The 24,567-nt window shown below is 41.5% G+C and overlaps 1 protein-coding gene across 1 annotated transcript in view; it reads left to right on the top strand.

Moving 5' to 3' along the window:
- Positions 1-24,567, top strand: part of LOC124996845 (stromelysin-3-like) — a 70,540-nt gene that overhangs the window by 5,821 nt on the left and 40,152 nt on the right. Inside the window, exons 2-3 of the mRNA XM_047570185.1 lie at positions 15,059-15,336; positions 20,263-20,406. Coding sequence (XP_047426141.1) covers positions 15,059-15,336; positions 20,263-20,406 — 422 coding nt within the window. The remainder of the gene's footprint in view (positions 1-15,058; positions 15,337-20,262; positions 20,407-24,567) is intronic.

Raw genomic sequence — 24,567 nt, 5'->3', positions numbered from 1 at the left:
ACAGAATAAACAGCCTTGAGAAGAATTTAAGCTGCATGTGTGGAGAGCTGCAACCGATGGAAAGCTTGGTTTTGAGACCCTTCCACTTCCTAAGGGTGGTTTATGACAGTGCTGGTGAGTGGGCTGTGAATCTTTGGTAACTGTTCCCACCTTGGTTAAATGCACGGCACGCTGCAGGAATTCAGTGAGCTCTTAAACCATCAGTTCATGACCTGAATCATCTGGTATCATCGGGAGTAATATGGGGCACGACAATCCTCTATATGTATCTGAAACAACCCCAAGGGACTCCAAATCTCTAATCTGGACCTCACATTCATCATACAGCTGTCTTCAATGTTGGGGGGTGCACATTTCAATGTGAGGTTGCTGTACACAGCTGCTGTGTTAATGCGTCCCCCCTCCTTTTATAAATATTGCAAATGTCACATCTTCCCGCCATTGCTGTTAATGTTCAAATGAGTGGAATACACGAGTCAACATGTTGCATTGCCTCCCAAGAATAAACATGGTGGAGAGTAATATAGGACCCAATGCATTGTCTCCCTAGAACTAGAAAATTTCTTCGGGGAAATTTTGAAATTGCCATGAGGGACTACTGCTGGGGGTACCATCTCTCTCAACATGTGAATCAAATCCACGACCAGAGCTAATCAGACAGACATATGATCATCTTTCACTGAGCACTGATATTGAGGAACTGGATATTCACCTCACTCCAAACCTAGGCGGTCATAATCTTTTGGCAGGTTGTCTGAGACCCAGCATTCTGTTGCCACGGAGAGCAGGCCCACAGCTGGGCAACAACTGCTGCGTTAATGAGGTTCCCCATCCTACTGTAATAGTGTGAGTGGTCATAATGTTTAGGCAGACTTGTTTGAATGGTGTGGGGTGGCACATTTGGTCGTGTGGTGGGGGGATCATACGCTGTAGTGCTGTTAATGAGATTTTCCTAATGTTTTGGCGGTTTGGGTGGGAGTTAGGGATGTCACGATTACTCGATTACTCGATTTCACAATTAAACGTGGTATTACGCGCTATGATTAATTGATCGTAACGTTTCCTGAATACCATCAGAAAATATTATGTCAGAACCATAGTTAAGGGCAACTCAAACAGAACGAAAACAAAGTTACGCAGCACCCACGTGTTGCCGCGCCCGCGTGTGTTGCAGAAGAATTATTTCCCCCGACCAAAAGTGTTAAATCAGTTGCGTGGGAATATTTTGGATACAGGAAAAACCAGGCTGTCGTTTTTGAAGACAGCTTGCCAGCATGTAAATCATGTTATTGCAGTCAAAGGAGGAAACACATCTAATATATTTTACCACCTGCAGGACAACTACCCGAATTTGTATGCCAAAATAAAGGTAAATACACAGTAACATTAAAATATGTCAATGTTTTTCTAACGTTGCATTGAATTAATAGGAAATTAAATGTTAGCGTGTCATTTGCAATTAATTGTGTATGAGTTCGACACGGATTCGCCTTTGAGTGCAGCGTGAGGTCGATCGCTTTTTTCTTTCTTTCTTTTTTTTGTCATCTGTCAGTCTCAGTGTCGGTGTCTGCAGTGATGTGTAGAAGAAAACGCTATGTAGTCAAGGTGCTCACTCAGTCAGTTAACATTTAGCATTACCTCTTTTTGCTTTCTCCCATCTGTCTATAAACGTTGGGCTTGTGCTTCCAGCTCGATTGAGTGCTTGTACACTTGTGCTTCCACTAACATTCATTCATCATTCATTCATTAAACACCTGGTGTAAACGACAATTGATGACTTAAATAGTTTAAACAATTCTCCTGGGGGATCAATGATAGGTCCTATATATATAGATAACGGTTTTTGTATCCTGGGGGATACAGATATTTGGAAGGCGGGGTGTGTGTGTGTGTGTGTGTGTGTGTGTGTGTGTGTGTGTGTGTGTGTGTGTGTGTGTGTGTGTGTGTGTGTGTGTTAGTTAATGTTGCATGCCCAATAGTATTGGATAGGATTGGGTAGTGCAAGACCGGGGAGTTGTAAGACAACTTCTCTAATGCGGGGGGCTTATTCAACCACAGAAATTATGATATTGTCTGATCTAGCTGCTGAAAGAATTATCGTCTGATACAAATTGGAATATGTTGAAACAAGTACAGACATTTAGGGAGAGTCACGATCTGTACCAGGTTAACTCTGCCAGATAGGGAGAGAGGGAGAGAAGACCAGCCAGTCAGATCAAGCTTGCACTTATCAATGAGAGGGCGAAAATTGTTGTTCACAAGGTCATTAAAAGGAGCAGTGATGAACATGCCTAGACATCGAAACTCGTCTGTAATGACTCTAAATGGGAAAGAAGACAGTGGCATCTTCTTAGACAGGGGATTGATAGGAAGAGGTTCACTTTTATTAAAATTCAATTTGTAACCAGAATATCTGCCGAATTGGGTTAGAATGTCTGTAATAACAGGGATGGACGACGCGGGGTTTGACACATATAATAACAAATCGTCTGCATACAGGGACAGCTTATGGGTGACGTCATCCTTGGTGATGCCCTCGACTCTCCCCTCCCCTTGAAGTCAAATGGCCAACGGTTTGACGGCTAGAGCAAACAGGAGGGGGGGAGAGGGGGCATCCCTGTCTGGTTCCCAGACGAAGGGCGAAATTGGGCAACCTAACCCTGTTTGTAAGGATATGGGCAGTTGGAAAGTTATAAAGGAGTCTAATCCATGCAAGTCAGAGCTAAAACCTAATTTAGACAGGACATAGTACAAATATTCCCACTTGTACGGGAGACAGTTAAAGAAAAGAGATTTATTTACAATACTTAATTTATTTACAATACTTAAATGAAAAGGTACACAACAGATGTAGGTTTCAAACAATGTGGGGGGAGAGAGGGACCAGTGGAGCTTGTGCCTAAATAAAATAGACAAATTACAATCAAAATGAGCCTAGCTCAACTATCTCTGTGTGAAGATAAGAAAAAAAAAGGCCTGACTGTACTGGCTACAAAACATCCGAAAATAATAAAAATACAATCGTGGCAGCAACCCATAACCTAATATGATAACATAGCCCGTCTACGTGTGCAGATGTAGAGGGTACCCCAGTCTTACCTTGGTCCCTAGTCCCCACCACAAACTTACCTATCCAACAAAGAAGAGAGAAAGAGAGAGAGCAACACAACTGAAGCTTTTCAAATGTCCCTCCTTCTCTGATTGGCTGGAGTATGAGCCAATCCACAGCTCTTCACGCAGGCTGGCAGCCAACCTCCCACCTCTCACCTGCAGGACTACAGCAGAGAGAGAGACATACACAAATCCATACACATAACACTCCCACCCATACAAGTCCAACCAAAGGCTTGGACAATTTAACTAATCCTGCCTATAATGCACGTGACAAGGCATCAGCGAGTACATTCTCAGACCCTTTTTTATGGACAATCTCCAGGTTGTAGTTTTGCGCAATCAGGGACCAACGCATTAAGGGGTGGTTAGTGTTTTACATCCTGGAGAGGAAGACTAGGGGGTTGTGATCCGTGAAAATCTTTATAGGGTTAACACGGGATGCAAGATAAACCTCAAAATGCTGCAATGCAAACAGCAATGCAAGTGTTTATTTTTGACCGTTGAGTACCTCAGTTGGTGTTTGTTGAACTTCCTTGAGAAGTAGGCGACAGGATGGTTGATGTCCTGAAGATCCTCCTGTAGCAGTACAGCCCCAGCTCCAACAGCACTTGCATCAACTTCCAGCTTAAAGGGCAAGGAAAAGTTTGGAGCAGACAAGACAGGGTTACAACTAAGGGCACTTTAGATCCTCGAAAGACTGTTGGCACTCACTAGACCAAGCAAATGGCTTTGATGGACTGGTTAGTGCGGTCAATGGGGCTGCTACAGTAGAAAAGTTTTTACAGAACCTGCGGTAGTATCCAGCCATACCCAGAAACCGTTGCAACTCCCGTCTGGTGGTTGGCACAGGAATTGCAGCAATCGCTTTGATCTTTGCATCCACAGGGCGCACCTGGCCTCGACCAACCTGCTGACCAAGATACAAGATGGAACCTCTCCCAAATTCACATTTTTGAAGGTTGAGAGTTAGCGAGGCATTAGCTAGACACTTGAACACGTCCCTCAAGGTAGCCATGTGAGACTTCCAGTCACCAGAATATACCACGATATCATCCATGTATGCCTTGCAGTGTCTAACATCACCCAGGACCCTGTTGACCGGTCTCTGAAAGGTAGCAGGAGCATTGCAGAGACCAAAAGGCATTACGGTGTACTGAAAAAAATGATCTGGGGTGACAAAAGTGGAGATTTCAGAGGCACGTGGTGTTAACGGAACCTACCAGTAACCTTTAAGCTTGTCAAGTTTGCTGACATACTCTGCTGGACCAATCTCATCAATACAGTCATCAATGAGTGGCAATGGATGTGCATCAGGGATGGTCACAGAGTTCACCTTACGGAAGTCAGTACAGAACCTTGGACTGCCGTCAGACTTCTCATCCAGGACACATGGTGAACTCCATGGACTGGAGCTGGGCACAGCGAATCCATGTTCCACAAGGTTGTCTGCTTCCTTCCTCATGCATTCCCTCTTCGATTAACCCGATAGGCATGTTGTTTGATGGGTTTTGGGTTAGTTAAGACAATGTCATGTGTAACAACAGTAGTTTGAGAGGGGATATCACCAAACAAGCATGGGAAGCCAGATATTAAATTCTCAACATCACCACGATGGTCATCAGGAAGGTGAGACAAAAATCCAGACAAATCAGAAAGTAGCTCAGAATTTTTCAGTCTTACCCCCTGTGGTGTGGCACTACACATAACCAGCCCATCCTCTTCAGCGACACTCACTGTTGAGAAAACAGATACAGGTGACACAACTTCTTTTACTTCTGGAACTTCTGGCGTTCCACTTGCATCTTCTGGTGTAAAGTAGGGCTTCATCATGTTCACATGACACAATCTGTTTCTGCGCCTGCGGTCAGGAGTTTGAATGACAAAGTTAGTGTAACTTACTTTCTTCTCCACAACATAGGGACCGGAAAATTTTGCAGACAAAGCAGAACCAGAGATAGGAGAGAGAATCAAAACTTTGTCACCAGGTTGAAACGAGCGGGCAATAGCTTTCTGGTCATAGTGCTTCTTCATTTTGACCTGAGAAGAAGATAGAGAGGCTTTGGCCAAATCACAGGCACGCTGCAGATGAGCTCTGAGTTTCAACATATACTCAGGGATGCTATGGACTTTCCTCCCTTCTGGCTATAGAAGTTGGTCTTTGAGAAACTTTATGGGGCCACGAACTTAATGTCCAAACAACAGTTCGGCAGGACTAAATCCGAGTGACTCCTGTACAGCTTCACGAGCAGCAAACAACACAAATGGCACAGCATCATCCCAGACCTTTCCAGACTCGAAACAGTGTTTCCTGAGCATGGACTTTAAGGTCTGATGGAACCTTTCGAGTGCCCCCTGACTTTCAGGATGATAAGGGCTTGAAGTCACATGCTTAATGCCCAAGGTTTTCAGTACCTGGGAAAACACTCGGGAACGTAAAATTGGTACCTTGATCGGTCTGAACCACCTTAGGAAGGCCAAACATTGTAAAGAATTTCATAAGTGCCTTACTGACAACTGGAGCAGTGATCTTCCGTAGCGCAACAGCCTCTGGGAACTGAGTGGAAACACACATAATAGTTAGAAGAAATTGGTTGCCAGATTTGGTCTTTGGTAACGGGCCCACACAGTCAACAATGACTTTTTCGAACGGTTCACCCAACACGGTTATGGGACAGAGTGGCGCAGGAGGAACCATTTGGTTTGGCTTGCCAGTTACCTGACATACGTGACATGAGCGGCAATGGCGCACCACATCAGACTTGAGTCCTGGCGAGAAGAAATGTCTAAGGACTCTATCATAAGTCTTTTTGACACCTAAATGTCCAGCCCACAGATTGTCATGAGCCAGAGACAGTACCTGAGAGCGATATTCTGTTGGGACCACAATTTGATAAGTTACATTCCAGTCTCCCCCATCCGAGACATCAGTACTCCAACGGCGGACCAGCAATCCATGGTCCATGAGGTAAGCCACTTTCTTTCCCTTTGCTTCTTCAATACCAAGAACAGAAGACAAACAGTTTTTTAGTGTTTTATCACTCTGTTGGGCTGACATAAACTCCTCTCTCGTGGCCGGCAGCTCCACTGCCTCTGTACTTGAGAAACCGAATTGCTCATGATCGGCTTGGAACACTGGCAGATTCTCAGACTCAGGAGTTTCAGTACCAGCCAGCTGATCTACAAAGAAGGAGTCAGCCAGGCCCGTTCCATGTTTCTTTGTCTGAGCCCTGGTGACTACACAAGCTGGAAAAATTTCAAGAGATTCTTGGCTGTCACAAGAAGTACTGATTGCATCAGGAACCTCCACTATCACTAGAGTTGGACTCACTTTTCCCCCAGCAATGTCATTACAAAGGAGGAGATCAACACCAGCAATGGGCAAGTCGGGGAGAACTGCTACGTTGAACCACCCACTAAGAAGAAGACACTGGAGATGGAGTCTGTGTAGTGGAGCAAGCACATTAACTAGACTGACAGGAGGTAGTAGATGACAAAGGTAAGACACCGTCCTTGATGATTGACTGGGAACCAGCTGACAGCTGACAACAGTCTCAATGAGACAAAACCTTTTGAGATAAAGGGTTTGAAACAGGAGTCAGGTTCATCATTAATGTCCTCAGACTTCTCAGTAACAAGTGTTGGAAACGTTCTGATCAAACACACATCCTTTTGCTGAGGAGTTGAGGGTAATTGTTTCCGTTTTAATGACAGGCAGTCAGCTACAACAGTGATTTTCAACCTTTTTTGAGCCGCGGCACATTTTTTACACTTACAAAATCCTGGGGCACACCAGCAACCAAAATGACACTCTAACACAGTACATACAATACATATAGTTAATAATATAGTTTCTAAATGTATTTATACTCACTTAGTCTGAAACCTGGGCCTTTTTCGATGAACACAAAATGGATATCCTGGCAGGAATGGTAGAAAGACACACACGAAGCTCTTCCTCAACAGCTCTCAGTCTCTCTCTGTTTTTCGTTTTTATCGCAGTCAAGCTTGAGAAGCTCAGCTCACATAGATATGTGGTTGAAAACGGGAGCAATGTCAAAATAGCTTTGTTGGCCAGAATGGGGAACTCCTTGGCAACAGATAACCAAAAACTGTCCAAAGGAAGATCAGCAAAGTTTAGCTTTAAACCACGATCTTGTTTCAGTTCAATGAGTTCCTCTTGCTCCTTTAAAATCATGTCCTTTCCAGCAACAGATGCTGAGCTGTATGGGTTCCTAACCCAGTCAAGGCATTCTGTGAAGGCTGAAGAGAAAAAAAATGACAACTTCTCCTCGAGAGTTTTCAAATGTGTGCCAATCACCTCGCACATTACAGCAGTGTTGCCATCATGACGTTTCTCGGTGAGCGGGAACATCTCAAGGTTGCCACGCTGCACATGTTGTTGCCAGAGCTGCACCTTTAAATGGAATCCGTTCATTTTATCAGTGCTTGTAAGCAGGTTTTCATTTCGGCCTTGCATCCGTGTGTTCAGTTCATTCAGATGATGAAATATATCAGCCAGGTATGCCAGCTTTGCACACCACTCATCACTTGCAAGCAGCTTTGTGTAATCGGACCTCTCGTTTGTCAGAAATACTTTAAGTTCCTCTCGCAGCTCATACACACGGGCCAGCACTTTGCCGCGCGACAGCCACCGGACCTCCGTGTGGAGCAATAAGACCTTATGTTCCGCTCCCATTTCCTCACACAAAGACGCAAATAAGCGACATTTCAAAAGTTGCGTCTTCACAAAGTTCACTATGCGCACAACATCATCCAACACAGGAGCTAGAACTGCTGGTAAGGTCTTTGCAACGAGGGCCTCACGGTGCAAAAAACAGTGCGTAACGATAACATCTGGGTTTCTTTCTTTGACCCTACTTACGAAGCCTTTGATGCGCCCGACCATGGCTGCGGCTCCATCAGTGCAGACACCTGTGCAGTTTTCCCACGTAAGCTCGCTTTTGTCAAGATATTCCGACGTGACCTGAAATATTTCCTCTCCTGATGATTTTTCTGGCAGTGCCTTGCAAAATAGGAAGTTTTCTCTAATGGTTTCTCCATCCACAAAACGCACATTGGCCAAGAGCTGACAATGTCCACTAATATCCGTCGACTCATGAAGTTGCAAGGCACATTTCTTACTGATGCGCATCTTTTCCAAAACAACAGTTTCGATGTCCGCAGACATGTCATCAATACGTCTGGCAAGGGCCGAGCATCTCATTTACAATGGCTTTACAAGCTGGCAGTATTAATGTTTCTGCCACAGTGTGGGACTTTTTTGATTTAGCTACGAGTGCAGCAACAAGGTAGCTAGCTTTGAGGGCTCTCTCGTTTAACTTTGTGGTTTTTCTAAAAAAAGTTACCTGTTTCTCATTGTTTGTACATAAGCGTACAAAATAGTCCATCGGCTTGTGAACGGAAGGGTGTTTCGTTTGGAGATGGCGTTTCAGCTTGCTTGGCACCATGGCGCTATGGGATAGCTGATCACCACACACCAAGCACAGCGGTGTCGGTGCTGTCACATCCCCGGTGAAAGTAAATCCAAATGAAAGATAGCTTTCGCTGTATTGCCTCGAGCTCACCGTCTTATCTTTTTTCTTTTGACCACTCATACTAGGGCCTTCATCTGTGTCAGAATTTTGTCCAGGGCCCTGTTCTGCATTTGCATTTTCCCTTCTCAAAAACTTCTCCATCACTGTCACTTGCTCGTCTTGCTGAGATACCAAACTGTCACGTGTCGTGCAGCGCTAACTCTATTGTCGTTACAGGTAATTATCGCCCTCTGCTGCCACCCACTGAAATAGAAGAGTATTACATTATCTGTTACACTTTATTACAGCACAGACACCCGACAATGGTTAATTAGGTGATATTAGATAATTTCCCGCCGCACACCTGACGATCTCTCACGGCACACTGGTGTGTCGCGGCACACTGGTTGAAAATCACTGAGCTACAACATGGCCTCTTTTATGACAATAGAAGCACTCATGGTTCTCTTGTGTAGGGGACAAGGACCCTTTGGCCTTTTCAGGGGCAAAACGGACAGAATCAGGTCTGGTGGAACGTACAACAGAAGGTTTGTCAGATCCAGGGAAAGATGCAAACACATTCTTGTGAGTTAGCACAAACTCATCCGCAAGAACAGCAGCCTTGGATGATGACGACACTTTCTGTTCATTCAAGAACATTACCACTTTCTCTGGCAAAGACCCTTTAAAATCTTCCAACAGAACTAGTTGACGAAGCATCTCAAAGTTGTTTTTAACATCACTGGCAGCACACCATTTATCAAAGAGGGTGCACTTCTCCCGTGCCAACTCTACAAAAGTCTGACCATTCGATTTCCTGTGATTCCTAAACTTTTGCCTATAGGCCTCAGGAACAAGCTCATAAGCACGCAAAATGGCCTCCTTTAATACATCATATCACAAACTGTCATCTAAGGAAAGGGAAGACACTACCTCTTGTGCTTTACCTATCAGTTTGCATTGGAGGAGGATAGGCCACATGTCTCTTGGCCAGTCGAGTGCTGAGGCTATACGTTCAAATGCACTGAAATAGGAATCAACTTCGGCCTCCCGAAATGCTGGTACCAAAGCAATATTTTTACTCACATCAAAACTTGCTTAGTGGATACTGTATGAAAATGTGTGTCAGCCATGTTCAATGAGGGACTGGAAGAGACTTTCAGAGCCTCTACCTCAAGTTGCTTTAGTTTTATTTCTTTATCTGCTTCAATTTCTAACTTTCGTACTTGCAGGCGGAGATCATACTCTACCTTACGCGCTGCCTCTTTTTCCTGGGCCTCCAGCTGAAGGCGAGTTAAGCGTACCTTGAGTTTGGAATTCTGACTGAACTCCTGTGAGTATGGAGGAGAGAAAGGGTCAAAACGAGGCAACGTAGCTGGTGCAGCTCTCCCAGCATGGTCTGCAGGAGGTGTGGATAGTGCAGCAGGCTCCTTGATGCCCTGGGACAACACACCGGCTATATTACAAAGGACATCATCAGCCGCAACCTCAGCCACGGGCTGGGCTGAACTTAGGACATTTAAATCTATCTATCTATCTATAAATCCAATTTCTCTAGAATCTGCCTCTTGATTTCTCTCTTAAGTCTATTTTTCTGAACAGGAATATCAAAGTGTGCTGCAATACACAATAAATCATCCTTCCGACACACATCAACCTTTTCAAATGAGGGATTGTCAACAAAGTCTTGCAAGTGGAAACTCATTTTCAGTCAAATGCCAAACAAAACCCCGCAAGTAATTTCTCATTGATTGTCAGAAGGTAAAACAGGTTGATCCCAGACGAGCCCCCAATTGCTACCTTTCCATTTATCTGGAAACAGAAACGCTGACAATCAACAAAGAAAAATTCAGAGATGATGGGAGGCAGTTAAAGAAAAGAGATTTATTTTCAATACATAAATGAAAAGGTACACAACAGATGTAGGTTTCAAACAATGTGGGGGGAGAGAGGGACCAGTGGAGCTTGTGCCTAAATAAAATAGACAAATTACAATCAAAATGAGCCTAGCTCAACTATCTCTGTGTGAAGATAAGAAAAAAAAAGGCCTGACTGTACTGGCTACAAAACATCCGTAAATAATAAAAATACAATCGTGGCAGCAACCCATAACCTAATGTGATAACATAGCCCGTCTACGTGTGCAGATGTAGAGGGTACCCCAGTCTTACCTTGGTCCCTAGTCCCCACCACAAACCTACCTATCCAACAAAGAAGAGAGAGAGAGCAACACAACTGAAGCTTTTCAAATGTCCCTCCTTCTCTGATTGGCTGGAGTATGAGCCAATCCACAGCTCTTCACACAGGCAGGCAGTCAACCTCCCACCTCTCACCTGCAGGACTACAGCAGAGAGAGAGACATACACAAATCCATACACATAACACCACTCAACCCTGTCAAATGCTTTCTCAGCATCTAAAGAAATTGCCACCTCAGGTGTGACGGGTGTGGGAACTTAACTGTAGCTTCTATGAGAAACGTAGCAGGACTTCTTGGTGTCTTTTCAGAGGTGACGAAAAAATACCTTCACAGTCCATCGTGGCTACTAACTAACTAACTCATAAAACAAACTGATCTTCTTTTTAAAGTTTTTTCTACTGACTCTTTTTCTTCCTCAACGGTTCGAACTCTGAGCTTTTCTCAACTGACATGTAAACAATGAAACGCTATGTTACGACCTTTATTCATCTAAGGGGAAAAGAGGACGTAACACAATACATTTTCTAGTGCTATTAATTAAAACTTAAGATTTTTGCAAGAGAAAATACAAAAGGTAACAAAAGGTAACGCAGTGGTAAGAGGCACAGTTTGGGGTTCGAAGGGTCACAGGTTGATGAATCCTGTAATCTTACTTTTAACTGTATTTTTAATACTATCTAAATATAAATCATGAAATATAATCAATGAGCAAATAGATGTGTTAGATGAAGAGTTTCTTCCAGCCATGAACCCAGTCTGGTCTGTGGAAATTAGGGCAGGTAGGGCTTGTTGAAAATGAGAGGCCAGGACCTTGGCGAGAATCTTTTGGTCCACATTTAAAAGCGAAATGGGCCTATAGTTGCTACATTCAAGGGGGTCTTTGTCTTTAATAAAAGAGAAATGTTAGCTTCTGATAGGGTTAGGGGCAACCTGCCACTATTAAAGGATTCATTGAAGACATGTGGGGTTATTAGGATTGAATATGCTTTGTAGAATTCTACCACAAACCCATCTGGGCCCGGGGATTTTCCATTTTGTAGCTGCCCAATTGCCTCCTGTGATTGGTGCGCCTAATTTGTCAGCCAGATTGCCACCAACTTTAGGATATGAGAACATCTCCAGGGGGTTATGGCTCTTCCAAATTTCAGGTGAGTACTCAGAGGTGTACAAGTCGGAATAGAAATTGAAAAGCGCATCATTTACCAATTTGAGCCCTGCCCCTACCACTGCCCCTGATGGCAATTTTATCCTGGGGATTAGCCTCGAGAGAGCTGCAGCTCTAGCTTGATGGGCAAGGAGTTTGCCCGCCTTATCTCCCATTTCAAAATACCATTGCTTTGTTTTTAACAATTTTGTTTCAACCTTGGATGTTGATAAAAGATGAAACTCAGCCTGGAATTTGAGACGTTGGTCATAAAGAGAGGGAGCAGGTGCTGCGGCACATTGTGTGTCAATACTAACTACTTGATCTGAGAACCAGACCAGAGAGTGTCCACTTTTTTCTGCTGAGAAGCAAATGAAATTGCCTGACCCCTCAAATATACTTTACACGCCTCCCATAGAGTGCTTCTTGTGATGTCTGGGGTGTCATTTGCCTGAAATAATTTTTTAAAATGTGGATTGTTTAAAAAAAAACTGGGAAAGTTTCCACTGTGTGTGAAGAGGACTGTGGTTTGGGAAGCATTGTCTGAGATCACTATACTGTGATACTCGCTAGAGCAGCAGTCTATTATCCTAAAAAAATTTGAGAATATGTACGGTGGACATTTGAGAAAAATGAAAAGGCTTTGGTGGATGGATTGAGAGATCTCCAAGGATCACATAGGCTAAGCTGATTTACAAACGATCTCAGTGTAGAGTTTGAGAGGGGTTTAGAAGAGGACCTATCTAGAATAGGATCCTGAATAAGGTTGAAATCGCTACTTATAATCAGGTAATGACTGTCTATGTCTGGGAGGGAGGAGAAAAGATGAGTAATGAATTTGTCATAATCCCACACAGGGGCATAGACACTAGAATAACTGGGATGTCAAACAACTTGCCTGAGACAGCCACAAAATGCCCACTGGGATCTTCAATAGATCTGGTTGGTTCAAATGTTATGTTTTTACCTATAATGATGACGCCCTTCTCACCCTTGCAGAAAATTTGGAATGAAATACATGACTCATCCAAGGTCTTATGATACGTGAAATCTTAAAATATCCCTACTCACGAGTGTACCTCAGGTCATATTCTCCTGGAGTGCGAGAGCTGGTTGGAATCTCTGGAGCTTCTCTTTGTCTCACTTGATGTCTGTGGCCTGGTTCCATCATCTCGGTAAGCCGCTGGTCTGCCATGCGTTTTCTCCCGGCTTCTTGCGGGGTGTCATAGCTGTCTGGGGTGTGCCAGCGTTGCCCTGGGCAGTTCCTTCGTCACCTGTCAGTATCTCCTTCTTCATCATATTCTCCGTTGGCTCTTCTGCATTATTGTACATAGTGGGTCCTTCTTCATAAAAGATTGAGTTTTGCGGGTGTTTGGAATCTGAGTCCCCGTTTTTTTTTTTTTTAACTCCTTTCTCAATGGCGCATATTCCTTCCTCTTTTTTTATCACTTCTACTGGATAGTCGTAGTCGAAGTACACTCTTCCCGTTGAGGTGTATCTCTCTCTTTTTCTCCAGAAACTCACATGCATTGTTTCCCCCCTCCCCTTTGGGGATCCCGAAGATGCAGAGGTTATTTCTGCGGGAACGTGTTTCTAAATCTGTTAATTTTGACACAATGTGCTCTTGCTTATTCAAAGCCTGGAGAAGCACACCCTTCGCGTCGACACTCCACTCCTCCACTTCGGCCACAGGGATGATTGACTCACAAAATCTGCACAGTTCTTTTTTTATGTCCACGTGTCCCGCTTTTATGTCCGCATGGATAGCATCCATGCTTGCCTGCAGAGCATCCATTGTAGCCTGCATGTTAACTTCACCTGAATCGACTTCTCCTGTCGCCATATCCTCATTTTTCTCACTATTTGAACTCATTGTGGTCTTATTGTTTCTTAGTTGGTATTTCCCCATAAGAAATGACAGATATGATCACGTTAGTTACTCTAAAGCAGGGGAAATGTCGGACTGTTCTGGGAGCTCTCGAACTACACCACCGACCAGATCGTCGCCATACCCGGAAGTCCCAAGACACAAACTTTGATATAGAACTCATCCTACAACTCTCCGAGCTGTAGGATGAGTTAAGGAACGAAAAACGGGAGAAAGAAGAAAAATAATATTAAGAAGAAACATGCAGTACAACAATAGTGCCTTGCTCCGTGGCCCTAATTATCTTAACTTGAAAATGGGAGTTAAAATAGTGAGGAATTATGAGTTCATTTGACATGATAAAATTAGTTTTCTTCAATGGATAATGTCACCAGTACAAGCCGTATTAACTCATAGTGTTAAGTTAAAACAAGAAGTGATTGATATGTTCCTGTTGTTATGAGATCTTTTATTAGTTTTAAATTAGCCTTTTGACTTGTAACAGAGACTTTCTTCAAATTGGGTTTACTCGAATATTGATTATTGAACATGATGGTTAAGATTATGAAACAACGTAATATAATACTTTATTGATCCCCAATGGGGCTATTCAAATCGTTACAGCAGCAAAAACAGTGACCAGAAAATAACTGAAATAGGACACAGAGAGTAGGCAGCAGAAAGACATTAAATAGGACAAACACAACAATCAACAAAAAATACACTACACAAGAACAAAGTGACAACAGCTATGCATAATGTGACTAAATAGGCTAAATGTCTAAGGTTCATGTCACCGCTGTATTATGATGTGGTCAGGTGCCAGGGATTTTCTCCTAATGTTTTCTTGGCCTTTGTTGTATTGGGAATGTGGTTTTCTTTTCTTTCTTTCTTTCTTTTTTTTTTTTTTTGCTCATTACTGTAGTTACGAGTACACATTCTAACTATACTTCTGCAGTAAATGGGTATAGTATGTGCGACTACTAAGATGATGAGCTGTGTCAGATTTCTGTTAATATTATAGATCAAAGCTGGTACATCATTGCGCTGTGATCTTAAAAAAAGTTCCATTTATTGGTCCTGGAAATAAAACAATAGACCTGGGAATAGTAATACAGAAGTAACAAGATATCGTCAGCATAAAAGTCCCCCTGTCTCTTTCTAATAACACCAGAGACCATAATGTTCTCTCTTTGCAGGGACTGCCTCACAGTAATAGTCACACTGGACTTAAGTGGGGAAGACACAAACAGGTCACGCTAAATGGCGAATACCATTTTAAGTCTGTTCTGGGATCCCAAAATGGCACCAAGTTCTGGATACGTCCCCATTGCGGAGTCCCAGACCATTCCACCTTAACGCTGGTTGACATGCTACATCACAATCCAAAGAAAAAGAGACGCATGAGTAGAGAGCAGCGCAGGAGGAGATTTGCTCTCTTTGGAGGACGATGGGACAAGACTGACCTCACTTACAAGTAAGCAACACAGATATTTTGTTTTGAAAGTACATTGATTTATTACTTCTTGACAAGACTCTTTTGAACAATGTCAGATGTCATACAATGAACACTTCCAACTTAGTTTTATTTAGTGCCCGCTACAAATTCTCTATTTAAATTAACACAATGTTAGATTACAGTAGCCCAGATTGCATCAACCTCTTGGCCCATGGCTGTCCTGCCTTCTGATCCGCAAGAAAACTTGCTTGGTCACAGTAGCTTAGTTTTACATATAAAAACACTCCTGAAAATGACTAGTAAAAATATAAATTGTGAAAGATAGTTGCAAAAATAAAAGTCAGTGGATGACGATGACAACGAAAATAAAATGGTTTAAACAAAGCACTTGGCACAAAGCACTTGGCTAGAGTTTTCATGAACTCCAATTATGCCATGACTGACTGGCTTAAACCCAAATGCATGGCTCTGAGATGATGTTCAAATTCACTTAGTCTTTATTTCTGAGAACAACAAAAACTTAGGGCTGTCAAAATGAACGCATTAATGCAGATTAATCCATCATCATGCTTAATCTGGTTAATTTATTTTTTAAATATAACATCAGTTTATACGATGATGATGGTTTACTCTACTTGCAGCAACCTCAAAGATCCTTACATGAAGCATATAATTGTATCTCAAAATTTTCAGTCCTCTCTGACTACTCAATCAACTCTTCCAAATCACCAACATCAACAATAACAGACAATGCATGAGACGGAATGGGATCCTGCATACCAGAATTTGCAACTTCCCTTTTCCACAGGACATATCATATGCTTGGGCATATATATCTCACATAAACTATCAGAGTTGGTATAACTGAACTTTGATCCACTCCTAGAGAAAATCTGTAATGACCTGGTGTGCTGGACCAATCTTTCCATCTCTCTGACCTGCCCTTCTTTACAGTGTCTACAAGTGTCATAACTGCTTCAAAAAACCCATTATTGCCGCCACCCTTTCTTCTTGGTGGAAAAGTCTAGAGACCACAGGTTCCTAACTGGAACCCTGCAGGTACGCCCCGATCTGGCACAATTCCGCTTTGTGATTTTATTCTCTTGCTCTTATTTTTATGTACCACTCTTCGCCCTCCTAATTGCCATTCGGGTATAAATAAAGTTATTTTCTGATTCTGATTCTAAACCCTGATTTTATATAATAAGTCCCTCTTCATCACACCACTTGGGAGCATAAAGGAATCACCCACCACCATCACCTCTTCCAGGAAACCCTATGTATGAAACACACAGATTTATTTGACACTTATTAGAAACTTCCTCCTACATACCTACAGGTGATCAAGATAATCAAGAAGAAAATTCCAATGCTCCAGAATAGCATACAGCCTCCACAATTTGTCACCAACATCAAAAAACCCAAAATATATTTGCTATCAATCACTGATTCTGTACATCTACCGATATCAAATGGGAAGCAGACCTATCCCTGTCCAATGACTTTTAGTTCTGGACCCAGATCTGCCAAAATATACATATTTAAAATGACAAATAAATCGAATTTACAGCTGATCCAATTCAAAGTTCTTCACAGATTACACACGACTCAATACAAGATGCATAGAATGGGTTTCTCAAAATCCGACATATGTACACAATGCACCCAAAAACAAATCAGATTCTTATCTAAATGCTCTCTGGCACTGTTGTCCGTTACAGCACTTCTGGTCATTAGTAACACAGAAATTCTCCTTAATTTTGGCCTGCCGAATCCCATTAACCCCTAACTTGTGCCTTATCAGTGAACTGGCAACAACCAATTTACCTCACCATTTATCACAATCTGTTCTTGTAGCTCTCAAGAACAGATGTGCAGTGTGGGTGTGCAGTTTGTGCTCCCTTGGTTGGTCTGGGGGTGATCGCCGTCGCTTGCCATGTGCAATGGGGCGTGGCGTGCCCCGTGGCTGTGGTGGTTCTTTGGTATTGGTACCCATGTGTTCCCGCATTGGGGTGGTGATTCTTGGGAGCTGGGTCCCCAGACACCCGACTCTGAGCCCTTGTAATGATCTCACTCCACCTAATAAGGGCTGGAGTGCTCTTTCACTCCATCACTGTGCCCTATTGTTGACTTAGCTGCTCTATTGGTACACCCTGTGTCATGGTTCTGTTCATCAGGTAGGACCTCTTGTGAAGGTAGGATGAACCGAGAGATTGACAGATGGATTGGAGTGGCGTCTGCAGTGTGCGGGCACTTAACTGGTCTGTTGCGCTGAAGAGCAAGCTAAGCTGAAAGTCAAAACTGTCAATTTACCAGTTGATCTACGTTCACATATCAACCCTCACATATGGTCATGAACTTTGAGATAGGATAAGAATCTCAGTCACATGGGAGTCACAGACATTTATAAAGGCAATAAATATATTAAAAATACATTCAGGTAGTCATTCTTTGGGCACATAATGTTGCTGAACCTAGACCTGATGAACTGTATCAACCCCAGGTCATAGCACTGCCCCCACAGACGGTGGGCATGATTGGTGCATCATTTCATCTGTTTCTCTTCTTACTCTGATGCACCCATCTGTAACCTATAATATATTTGGCTACATAAATAAATTACAAAAAGAAAAGGAAATGAAATTAATGTTTTATTAATTGTTTAGTTTAATAAGAAAACTGCATTTATGGTCTAGTCCAGTATCAATGTTTCCCATGTTTTTCTGTCCCCTGAATGCATCAGGTCAGATCGACCAATCAAAACCGTAAACACAGTTTAGCCCTTCCCATCGGTTTGTTGGAGTGTGAGTGGGTGTCAGTCTGTTCAGAGACAGAGAGCATTAAGTCGGAGCGGAGTATTTTAAAGTGAGCGAAGTGAAAGAAAGGAAGAAAAACGAGATAAATTCAGTGAAAACGGAGCCCACTGAAGGCAAACGAGCTGTCAGTGAGTTGAGCGGAAAGTGAGTTAATGGTGCGGTAGATGTGGTAACGACTGTTGTTTTTAGCCGTTACTGCCATTAGCCGTTACTGCTGTTGGCTCTTGACTACCATTAGCTTGGCAGCTAACGTTCGTGGCCGTTGCTGCTGTTAGCTCTTAACTACCGTTAGCTTGTCTGCTAGCACTTAGCTGTTGCTCCCAGCTCTCATCAGTGTGTCTGTGTGTGGGCAACTTCCCCCTCGTCTGTTACTGCTTCCAGCAGCAAGATTAAGGCACGATGTGTTCCCTTGTAATGTCACCGAAAGTACATTTGTTTATTAATTTACTTTTTGTGTAGAACCCCTGTGGCTGTGCCGGGTGCTAGAGCCGTTTTGTGCCTGTGCCCCGCCAAACACAGAGATCGGTGAGGATGATTGTTGGTTTTAATGAATTATTTTGTTTTTTTTTTTGGACTTGAATTGGTTAATGATTGTATTATACTGAATGTAGATATTAATAAGGTTATTTACAAGAAGCAGTTTAACCAAGATGTGCAGTATGGCAAATTGTTTTGTTGCCATGATGAACTGTACTAAATAACTGATGATATTTCTCTGACCCTGTCTGTTGAAAGGTCAGTTTTTTTTTGTTTTTTGTTATTCTTTTGGTTTTTGTTTTGCAAATTCCTGTGAAGTAAAGTGAAGTGAAGCGACGGAGAGCCACCTACTTGATCTAGAGTGAAGTGATGATCATTGGACAGGCCCTGCTACACTCTCTGGTGTGGTAGGCGCAACATCTGGAACACCCTAACACTCAGCCCTGTCACACAATTCCCCTACCCTCCCCAGACTTAAATTTTCTTCTCCATCCCTGGAACACTGGGCCTGCACTCACCTTTTGACTTTTTCTTGGACCTTGAACTTCTCCTGGAATTGGAAACGCATAGTGGTTGTGTAGGATAATCCTCCTCAAGTGAATGGTGGTGTGATGTATTTTAACAGATTTTTTTTTCTTCCTTTTTTTGTTTGGTTCACTGAAAACTGTTATATTGGATTAGAGGAACTGAAATTTGAAATTGAAACAAAGAATTCGAGTTATTAGGGTGCACCCAAATTAGAATATTTAGCTAGATTAGATAATCACCTGATATTATTGTATATAATATCTATTTAATTGTTTTGTTTTGTCAGAGAATTTTGTTTGTCTTGTTTTAACGTATTTCTTTATCTATTTGTTTTTCTATTTATCTGTTTATTCTATTCTACTCTATTCAATTCATTTTTTTTGTAACCAAAGCCAGCATTACTTTTATATTTAAACCTTTGCCTCCTGAGTCTCATTCTCACATTCCATGGTGCTCTAGTAGTCGAACCTATCTGATCTACTAATCCACAAGTCCTGGTATTGTGAATCTGGACTCATCAGACCAAATGACCTTCTTCCAGAGTCCAATCTTTATGCTCCCTAGCAAATTGAAACCTTAATGTTTCTAGTTTTCAGCCTCGCTGATTAGTTGACTGATCATTGACTTCCCTTCACATTGTACATGTGGAAATGCTTTTACTTTCACTATTAAAAATAGCCCTGAGTTACACTGTTGTTTTTGTTGTTTACAATCAATCAGGAAAGGACATTTGGTGATTGGCACTTATAATTGACTAATTATAATCAGAAAACTAAATCAGACTACAGTCTCAGAAGGTTAGCAAAGGATCTTGCTTGCTTGCTTTTATATAGCGCTTTTCTCCCACACAAGCACACACACACATTCACACACCAGTGCCAGTTGCACTGGGAGCTACTGGGAGTTCAGTGTCTTGTTGAAGGACACTTCGGCATACAACACATTCCAGGGATCAAACCGCTAAACCTTCGGTTTGTTGGACAACCCACTCTACCTACTGAGCCACAGCTGCCCGAGTATGAGCTCAGTATGTGTTTTTTTAGCTTAAGGTGACAATGCTGGTTTGTTGTTATATTTATTTTCTGTAAACGGTAACAAAAATATTTGTGTTTTTGTCCTCCAGGATCATGCGTTTCCCTTGGCAGATAAGTGAAGATAAAGTGCGCCGTGTATTCCGCGAGGCATTAGCTGTGTGGAGTGAAGTCACTCCTCTGAGGTTCAGAGAGGTCACCAATGAGAAAGCAGACATCATTATTGACTTCAACAGGTGAGAAACTATCACAAGCAAGCAGCACAATGCAGTTAGGTTGGGTAAAATGATGATTTGGCACTATGATATAGGACATGAACTAAAGTAAGGTTAGGAATAAAAAAAATCAGTAGCTAAAGTAGCTAAGTGTTTTAAAAAAAAATTGTCAGCTGTTTTCAGCTGTGATTAATCACGTCGAGTTCAGTGAAAAAGTTACCACATCCTATGTAGTTTGTATTTTATTTTTATTTAATTTTTTTTTTCACAAAGAAATATGTGATGCTCTCTGTGTAAAAAGACAAAACTTTTTTCTTCACTGTTAAATCAGACTAAACTTCTCCTGTTTTAGGTCAGTTAGGATTGCCAAAATTATTTGTATTTGCTAAATGCCACAATAATGAGAGAAAGTATATTTCAGATATTTTTTTATTACTTTGTTTGAAGTCATAAGTTTCCATACACAAAGATTACTATATCTTTAAACAATGAAGGAAATCCCAGAAAATGACGTGATGACTTTGGAAGCTTCTGATTGGTTAATTGACAACATTTGAGTTAATTTGAGGTACACTTGTGTATGTAAGACCACACCTCAAACACGCTGCTTCCTTGTTTGAAAGTCAAAAGAAATCAGCCAACATAACAGGAAGTGAATTGTGGAGTTCCACAAGTCTGCTTCATCCTTGGGTACAATTTCCAGACGGTTGATGAATGTGTTTTGGTCCAAAATGTGGGTTTATTGTAGATCACCAGGAAAGGAATGACTTAAAACCCAGGTATCAATTTATTGCCAGGAACTCATTTTCTTTTCTTTATGATTTTTGATCAGCATCCCGTCTCCAGGCTTAGCTTAGCATCTGTATCCTCAGCCCCTAGGGGAGTATCTGGAACAGAATTAGAAATCTCTCAGTTTGTTAGAATCTGTGCTATGTACTCAGCTAATGTTTGTTCTCTTTCTTCTTCTGGTCTCTTGAATGGTTTTAGCCGAGTTATTTAGTATTGTCTGGCATACATAATTTGAAATGGTGTTATTTCTGATGATATTGGGGTAATACTCATATTGAGCATCACCAAGGGCAAATAGTATAACTACACTGCAAAAAAGGGGCATCTGAAAACAAGATAAAAACACTAAATCTGAGGGAAAATGTACTTAAAACAAGTGAAATTATCTGTTCATGCAGCAAGATAATTTCACTTGACAAGATTTCTTGAATTAAGATTGTTAAGTCTAGAAATAAGCATGTCTACAGATGTATTTAAAGGGACCCTAAAATAAGCCGAAAAGGCTGGTTTTAAGATCAGCTTACTTAAAATTTAACTTTTTACAGCCTCAAAATAAGTGTAATACACCAAATATAAGCAATTACATATTTTGTTTTCTTACTTTTAGCAAATTTAGCTGAAGATAAGTAAAATAAAAATAAAATAAATAAATTCAGAGAAAAAATACTCAATATTAGTGAAAGATGACTAAGCTCTGTCTTAATCCAAGCTGGTTTATCTTGAAACAAAGCTTAATTCGTCTTAACACTAAACCGTAAAACCTAAAGCCTGTCCTTATTTTTAGAATATACATCTTAACGGTTTCTACAGAAATCACAGAACTGCATGATAAACATCCACATTTATTTAAACACTGTCAGGGTTCCAACATCATAAAACACATTTTAAGTCCTTTTTTTTGTCCTTTTTACTGCAATGTTGGTGTAAATCACATGTAATACAATGTACATGTGAAACAATCCACAAATACTAAGTCATAAAATGCTCAGTTATGTCTTGACATGTCTCAGTTAAAGTGCCATATACAATAAGACCTTTTAAAGACATTCAAGATATTTTTATGGACTAAGCAAAGAAAAAGAATTTCTGTACTGCAAACAAAATGGCAATCAGATGTAATACAGTGTAAATGCGAAAAAGACAGTCAAGATGAAACTCATAAAATGTAGTTACGTCTCAGTTAAAGTGCCATATAAGACCTGTCGAAAATACAAAAAAGCAAATAGCCATAGAACTCTGGACAAAACACGTGTTATGTGCTAGCCAAGTTATGAACAAAACAAGCTTAAGCACAGCAAACAAAAAGCAAAACAACTGACCTGACAAGATCCTTCTCACCATTCACCTATTTTTCAATGAACTATGTGCCAATGGCTTCTTGACCGTGGATGGCATCACCAATGACCACGGTCTGAATGACAGAGAGGACCATTGCAACACATTTTCGGTACGTCAAGTGCAAAGTGTAATAGTACATCATTAACACTAAAATTCGTTCCCAAAAATCCTCCTTGGGGAGGTTGCACACTGGCCTGTTTCCCACGGCAAGATGCTGGCTGTTCCATCAAAAAGCAGCACCAGGGAGGAGAGAGGCCGCTTCTCCAAGTAGAGCCCAGGGTCCTCGCCACGCTGGAACAGAACGATAAGAACAATATGGTGGAGAGTGTGAACATGCTGTGCATCAAAACTGCTTAAAAGAGATTCATTGATTAACTGATCAGGTTGCAACAAATGAATGGCATCAAGAACACTATCAACAGAATGCTCAAACTGATGTAAGTCGAAACAAAGGAAATTAACAGTGTTCGGTGGGACCTCTCACTCTTGCGCATGTTGGGCCATGGCGAAGCGGAAAGGTTTCCATTAAGGGCAAACACACACATGCACACTCTGTCTGACTGCTGTGTATGTAGACATTTAGACTGAGCAACTGAAATGAACTGCCAATACTTTGAGTCAAACAGGAGAGGAACCTATTTCCAGTGAAACCTGTAGATGTGTTTGTAGGTCATGCTCTTGTAATTCATGTTTGATGTAGACTTTGACAGCAATGTCAGTGAAACAGTTGACAGACTGCACAGATATGTACAAAACAAAATAATACAGTCTAAACTTGAAGTAGAAAAAGAAAACTGAAATTGTTATATTGAACTGTGACCATTAATAATTTTATTTAGTCTCTAGTGAACCTGAAGTTTTAAGTAGCTCTTGTTAGGTGTGAACATGCACAACAATATGAGTAAATGAAGGCCACATTACAGTGGCTGGTAAAAGACCAATATAATACTCACCTTGAGGATATGAAGGAGAGCCTCGCTGGCATTTCCAAGCCGCTTTGGTGGTGGAGTTGGTGAGGGGAAAAGTAATGGGAGTGCATTGAAGAGGGTGATATAGAAATCCATTATAGAACAGAAAAATGTCTCTTAATGGAATGTTTGAACATAGATGACAAATCTGGTATATGGAACAGCAACTTACCTCCACGTACATCCAAGGGGAAAGATGGTTTCAGGACTTTCTTCCACACGCCAACGAATTGAACCAATTGCACAAAGTCTGCCCATCTCCCTTTCATTTCCTCTGTGTATTTGTGGTTGTGCTATCAACGATGCCTGGAACAAAATTGTGCTTAGTTATTCAGCCACTGATAAAGCTTAAAACAAGGCAGCCTAGACAGACAAAAGCAAATCATTTAAGCAAAGGTAGTTAAGAAAATTACATTTCGAATGTCTTTAAAACATGGGTATGCCTCAAAGATTTTTGTGGGTCGGTCTTCTTCCCTTGTAAGATCTGCATCAGTGAAAGCCTGTCTGGCCTGAAACTCGAGGTCTTGCATTAGGCTTCTTGTATAGGTTACTGGAAGTTCGGTAGTGCCTAGCCTGCGTCTTCAGACCATCTTTGCGTGCTAAAATTGATAACATAGGAAAAGGGGAGAGTCAGACAAAGACATTTCAAAGTAAACACTTTTACACTGACATCAGAGAAGACCAATCAAAGTTCATTTATATGATTAAATTACAAGACAATTACATCAGAAAGTAATTGTAGCAGTTGATATAAGGCGTAATAATAAAACACTGGAGAACTTTCATGTCAACTGAGGGATATTTTGATGCTGATGTCCATTAATGTGCATTGTCCCTATTTCAAAAATGAAGTATCTATCTATTTGTATCTGTAACTAGTCCCCCCACTACACTTGTTTAAAATTGTTCACATCAATGTAGACAATGACTGTGAGCCAATGTGTGTGTGTGTGTGTGTGTGTATATATATATATATGTATACATATGTATATATGTATACATATACATACATATACAGGTGCTGGCCAGTAAATTAGAATATCATCAAAAAGTTGAATTATTTCAGTAATTCCATTCAAAAGGTGAA

Source organism: Mugil cephalus, chromosome 19 (genome assembly GCF_022458985.1).
Source record: "Mugil cephalus isolate CIBA_MC_2020 chromosome 19, CIBA_Mcephalus_1.1, whole genome shotgun sequence".
NCBI lineage: Eukaryota > Metazoa > Chordata > Actinopteri > Mugiliformes > Mugilidae > Mugil > Mugil cephalus.
The sequence above is the reverse complement of the archived record's forward strand: the minus strand, read 5'-3'. Positions and strand labels throughout refer to the sequence as shown.